The sequence below is a fragment of the Mus caroli genome, chromosome 10, assembly GCF_900094665.2.
Source record: "Mus caroli chromosome 10, CAROLI_EIJ_v1.1, whole genome shotgun sequence".
Taxonomy (NCBI): Eukaryota; Metazoa; Chordata; class Mammalia; order Rodentia; family Muridae; genus Mus; species Mus caroli.
This window is the reverse complement of record NC_034579.1, coordinates 29,777,761-29,783,760: the sequence shown is the minus strand read 5'-3', so window position 1 is coordinate 29,783,760 and position 6,000 is coordinate 29,777,761. Positions and strand designations below refer to the sequence as shown.

Sequence of the window (6,000 nt, the reverse complement as noted above, 5' to 3'; positions counted from 1 at the left end):
CTTGAAAATGTTCTGTAAGAGTACTTTCACTCTTTGCATCTTTTGATTTTTTTTTTTTTTTTTTTTTTTTAGCTAAAAGGAATTCTACTAAAGGAAATAGTATTTCCTCCATGTATCACGTTCAACGATACCCAATAATTTAACAATATTATACTTGTCAGATTATGTCATCCTCATATTTAAACACGTCCGTAGTTGCCTCGTAGGTCAATACCCCAGAGAGGGAGAAACAGACTGTTACACTGGATAAGCAACTTTGTAACATTGACAAAGGAACTTGTCTTAATTAACCCGCAGAACATAATTTAGAGCTCAGATACTGTGAAAACAGGAACAGGTGTTTGCCGCAGAATCAAACATTTAAATGTACTCAGAATTTAGTTACCGTTTTAGCATATCTGGAGTGGAAACTGCAACTGGAAGATGGGATGGGCGGTGATGCTCTGATGTGCAAGCGAAAGTTGCAAAAATCCCTCACAAGTCCCAGAATGCATCGCAACTCAGACGGATCTGCAGCGGGGCATGCTGGGATCTCTACCCTCTCTGGCCAGTGAGGAAGGTCTGTTGTGACTGCGGAGGGCTCTTGGAGGCCGGGGCTCTCTTTTTTGGGTTGCGGCGCGGCAGTCTCGGGAGGTCTGCCCATGGCGACCCGGCGGGCTGTGTGGGGCGCGCTTGCGGGCGGTGGCTGGCTCCTGCGGTGGGGAGGAGCGGCGGTCTAGTTGTGGGTCGGGGTCTGCAGGCCGGCTCCGGGTGGCCGCAGGTCCGGTTCCCTGCGCCCCACCGGTGCGACGTTGGCTCAGAACTTTGTCAGATTCGGGCCTTACCACCTTCGCCATCCCGTACCCAGGCTTCGAAGGTCCTCCCTTTGTAGTGTATCCTTTATCTGCAGTGCCCCGTCCGTGGAAGAAACGAAACTGGGTATCGAGAGAACTTCCTTCTAGAAACAGAAACTTATTACTGTCTGAAGAGAAACGAGAAACAGGAAAATGTAGAAAGATTTTGTAAAGCTGAAATTAGATGAAGGGAATAGTTGCCCTCGTTTTTCCTTTCTATTACTAAAATACGTGACAGCCACGTGATTGTCTAGGGGAAGGTCTGGGTTTGTGATTGCGTTAAAAGGTTTTGTTTTGTTTTAGCACCTCCCTACAAGTAGTCCATCTCCCATTAGCCCATCAATCTCATAACTCGTTTGAAAATGAACTTCCAAGGGTTGAGCTGTTAGCTAACATAATGAAACCAGCGTCTATACCTCAGTTTCCTAGATCGTGGCAGTAAGTGCTGTTTTCCTACAATGCTCACAGCTTTTACCTTTGGGCTCTGCGGTGTTTATCTTCCATCGTTATCTGACTGTAGTGACCTGTCTGGTCCAGGGTTTCCATGTATGTAAAACCACAGCAGTGGTATTAAGTTTGACTCATATAAAGCTCTAAAGTGAACTAAGGTGGATTTACCCTCCTCATTCTACTACATGCAAGTAAATATGTTGATCAACATTAGCCTTCTGTTTTGCTTTATTTTACATGGACAATTTATTAAATATACTTTTTTTTTTCTACCCGTTGGACGAAATACCTTGTATTGTTGTTTTTGAGATGGAGTCTCACTATGCAGCCCCGAATGGTTTGGAACTCAGCTATGTAGATCAGGCTGGCCTCCAACTAACAGATCCACCTGCTCTCTGCCTCAGGAGTGCTGAGATTAAAAGGGTGCATCACCAATGCCTTGTTGAAATGTTTTACTCATAAATTTTCTTATTATTACCTCTGATACCTTGACATTCAGGCACAATATCCTTTATCTAGAATATGTAGAAATACAATACTAAACATAAAGTTTGTTTGTGTCATATATAGCTTGTATTTTAAAACATATTTCTCTGTATGTATTTCTATTTTCAGTGTGCCAGTGTTTTGACTGTCCTACATTGAATGAGATCAGGCACAGATCCACTTGGGATATGTCAGCTCAGAAGGTTTGAGATCAGGCATAGATCCACTGGGATATGTCAGCTCAGAGGGCATAGATCCACTTGGGACATGTCAGCTCAGAAGGTTTGGATAGGCATAGATCCACTTGGGACATGTCAGCTCAGAAGGTTTGGATAGGCATAGATCCACTGGGACATGTCAGCTCAGAGGACATAGATCCACTTGGGACATGTCAGCTCAGAAGGTTTGGGTAGGCATGGATCCACTGGGACATGTCAGCTCAGAGGGCATAGATCCACTTGGGACATGTCAGCTCAGGTTTGAGATCAGGCATAGATCCACTGGGACATATCAGCTCAGAAGGTTCGGATTTTGGAGCATATGGAGTTTAAATTTTTGGATTAAGAATGCTTAACCTGTAACTAGGCTTTCTTAGGGCATATTATAAATAAGTGTGTATATTTAAGGAATTTTTCTTTGCCAAAGCTAATATAGCTCTAAATACTCCGCAGAAGACTCCCAAATCATTTTTATGAAATGTGCTTTTCTTCAACTCTGACTTTCAAATTTACAATTTTGTTTTACTTCTATTCTAGGCCCATGCTCTGCCATGCTTTCCTGTGACATATGTGGTGAAACTGTAAACTCAGAACCAGATATGAAAGCCCACCTAATTGTTCACATGGAAAATGAAATTATCTGTCCATTTTGCAAGTTGTCAGGTATAAATTACAACGAAATATGTTTTCATATCGAAACTGCTCATTTTGAACAAAATGCACCAGAAAAAAACTTTGAGAAGCTAGCTGCAGTGCAATATGGAAATTCAGACCGAAAGAACACCAACCTGCAGAGTACAGCGGAAGTTACTTCAGGCATTCATTCAGCTTGTGCATCTAACTTTCCAAAAGAGTCATCTGAAAGCCTTCCTAAAGATAGAACTGTAAAACATGAAGCTTTTTATACAGAGAACATAACTGAATCTAGAAAGTACCAAAAAAGCAGAGAAAAGAAGTCTGGATTGTCTGAGGCCCAAGGATCAATTTATGAAACAACATACAGTCCTCCCGAATGTCCATTTTGTGGAAAAATTGAGGGGTGTAGTCAAGATATGGAAATTCATGTGAAAACAAAGCATGCCAGTCTTTTAGAAAGTCCATTAAAAGGTAAAGTACTCAATTTATTTAAATTGTTATAAAAGCGGTAGTCTCAGTTTAATATGTGGTATCCAATGAGTTGGCTTGTCAATTGCTACAATTGTGCTTTTTAGATTCAATTTATGTTCATAGTATTTTTCATTTGCTATCATTGCAATATAAAAATTATAAAGAGTTTGATGCAGATATAGAATGCTTTAGCTATAGGAAGAGCAGTTTTGGTAACTTTCTAGTTTCTAGAGAGCATTCGTACTGCCCCTAGCCCAGAACATCTCAATTGCCCTAGACTGTGGGTTGGTGTTAATGAATTTTAGTTTGCACTCCATGATGTTTAACAAAACACACTGATACTGAGCCTTTTGGAATTGCTGAGACTTATTTTATAGCTGGAGATAGAGATACGGACTATCTTGGTTCATGTTTCATGAGTCTCTGACAAATATGTTCCATTTTCTTGAGTATCATTCAGTACCCATCACTTGGATTGTGATTATTTTCACATCTATTTCCAGTGGTTATTTTCCACCTAGGGTTTTTGAGATTGTTGGAATTTTGTGTATTTTTCCTTTCAGCTTTTTCAGTTTTATTTTTGTCTTTATTTTTATGTGCATGAGACTGTTGCCTTGCTTACATACTTACATATGGAATCCATTATGTGCATTTGTGCCTGTTGCCCAGGGAGGCCAGAACGGTAATTACTGGAATTGATCCTGGGTTCTATGCAAGAGCAGCAAGTACTCTTAACTGCTGAGCCATCTTAGCAGCTTCTTGTGTTTTGAGACTCTGTTGCTGGCTACATAGGTTGAGCATATTAAGTCATTTTCTTATTAAGCTTTAGGGGGCTTCATGTATTTTGGATATTAGGGTTTTTTTGTTTTGTTTTGTTTTTCATACAGGGCCTCTCTATGTAACCCTGGCTTGCCTGGAACTCCCTATGCAGACCAGGATAGCGTCAAACTCAACAAGGTGCACCTGCCTCTGCCTCTGCCTCTGGAGTACTATGGTTAAAGGTGTGTGCCACCACACATGTCTAGATGTAAGTCTTTTATCAGATAAGTTCTTTGAAAATATTTTCTCCTGTGTATGTACATGACTTGTATTTTTATTTTAACCACTTTTTTTTTTTTTACAAAATAAACATTTTAATTTTAATGAAGTTTATTTTTAATTTATTCCTTATAGATCTTTAACAGTGTATTTGAAAACTCACTGCCAGTTTCTAAAAGTTTTTAAAGTTTTGCATTTCACACTTAGAGCTATGACTTTTTTGAATTAATTTTTGCAAAAAAATTTACAAATTGCCTTGGAAAAGGCCTAAAGTCAATGTATATTCTTTTTAAATATATTTCTATGATTGTCAATAATTTTAGTTGACTTCCTCTATTGCAATGTATATGTCTTTTGTTCTCTTTTTTCTTTTGTGCATTTTTTTATATTTTATATGTTTATATTCGCCTCCATCTATCTGTTGATGTATCTTACTCAGTTGCTTTGAACATATATTTTCAGTAGTAATTCTTGACTTAAATGGTTATCTACCCCTATTGCATACCCTTTTATTTCTGTAAATTTGATCTGTCTTTGCTTTCTTTCTGTGTATTGCCTACAGTGGCAATTTTTCCTCTGAAGTCATAAAATATCAACTTACATTCTTCTTCTACAGATTGTTATGTTTGGGTTATGAATATGTTGTGTGTACAGTATATCATGAGAATTTGGAATGTAAAAATTATTGATTTATATGACTTTTTAAGTTATTGTATCTTATGGGTCAGATACTTAGATATTCCTTACTATTTTGCTATTTTAATAATTGTAATTTTGTAACATTATTTATATTAGAGAGGACCGTTCTTTGACCTTTATTTTTATTATTTCCTTAGGCATCAGGCATCATTATTTATTTTTAAGATTTTGTTTTCATTAATGATGTGTGTGTGTGTGTGTGTGTGTGTGTGCAGATATCCATGGAATCCCTGTGATCTTCTGGAAGAGCTGAGACATTGCTCCAGTTGTTCTTTTTTTTTTTGCTTAATTTTTAGGACCATTTTGTTAAATTTCATGAAAATTCTGTGACCTGTTGTTTGATATTAAGTTATCATCCATTTTCACATTAATTCAGGTTTTCACTTATATCACTTTATAAAGATTTCTCACATTTTTCATTATACTTGTTCTTTTATTAACTTTTGCAAGTTTATAGAAACATTGTCAACCTTTACATATAATTAAGGTGTTTAGTCTTGTGCAACTTTTATTTTGATAGTTGTCCATTCATTTAGCTCAATAATCTCTGTAGATGATTCATTACCCGCTCACTACACAGGAAAACTGCATGAGCCAAAACAGGAGCCACCGCTGATGAAGACAGCAGACATTTGCTGTGTGGGTACACTGATTCTCAGCCACCAAGTGTGGTTTGCTGTGAAAAAAGAACCTGCTTGTCATGCGTAGAGTTGGGTCAGCTCAATTTAATTAACCTTTAGGCACAGGAAAATGAGAGATAAATAATGAGAAGTATAGTGCCTTTGTATATATTTAATATAGCAGATTGTAGTCAGGCCAGTGACCAGAATGGAGGAATCACGAGTGGTGAGGTAGAAGGCTAGAGAAAAGTAGATCAGGGATGTTATGAATAGACTTCAGAGGTTGACAGACATTGGTTATGATACGCCAGGGATATAATTACACAGTTGGCTAAATTGGAGTAAAGGAAAAGATTAGTGCAGTGAAGATAAGCACCCATTCCAACTCATAAAAGGGCTAGGACAGGATATTGGTCCAGGTGCTGACATTTTAAGTAAAGGAAAATAAGTATCTAGTATTTAAGAGAAGATTAGCTAATGAAGCTTATAGTTCCATAGTGCAGAGACAGAAACTAGCAGAGCAGTGGTGCTTTTGAAGAAGGTTTTGAA

The 6,000-nt window shown here is 38.0% G+C and overlaps 1 protein-coding gene across 10 annotated transcripts in view; it reads left to right on the top strand.

Annotated features, from left to right (window-relative positions):
* Positions 1–486: 486 nt before the first annotated feature.
* Positions 487–6,000, top strand: part of Zup1 (zinc finger containing ubiquitin peptidase 1) — a 33,174-nt gene continuing 27,660 nt past the window's right edge. For 2 of the 10 annotated variants that reach the window (XM_021174029.2, XM_029482522.1), the window contains exons 1-2: positions 487–559; positions 2,525–3,094. In XM_021174029.2, the coding sequence (XP_021029688.1) occupies positions 523–559; positions 2,525–3,094 (607 nt within the window). In that variant the 5' untranslated portion in view covers positions 487–522. The other 8 variants (XM_021174031.2, XM_029482526.1, XM_029482524.1 and 5 more) reach the window with 8 other exon arrangements.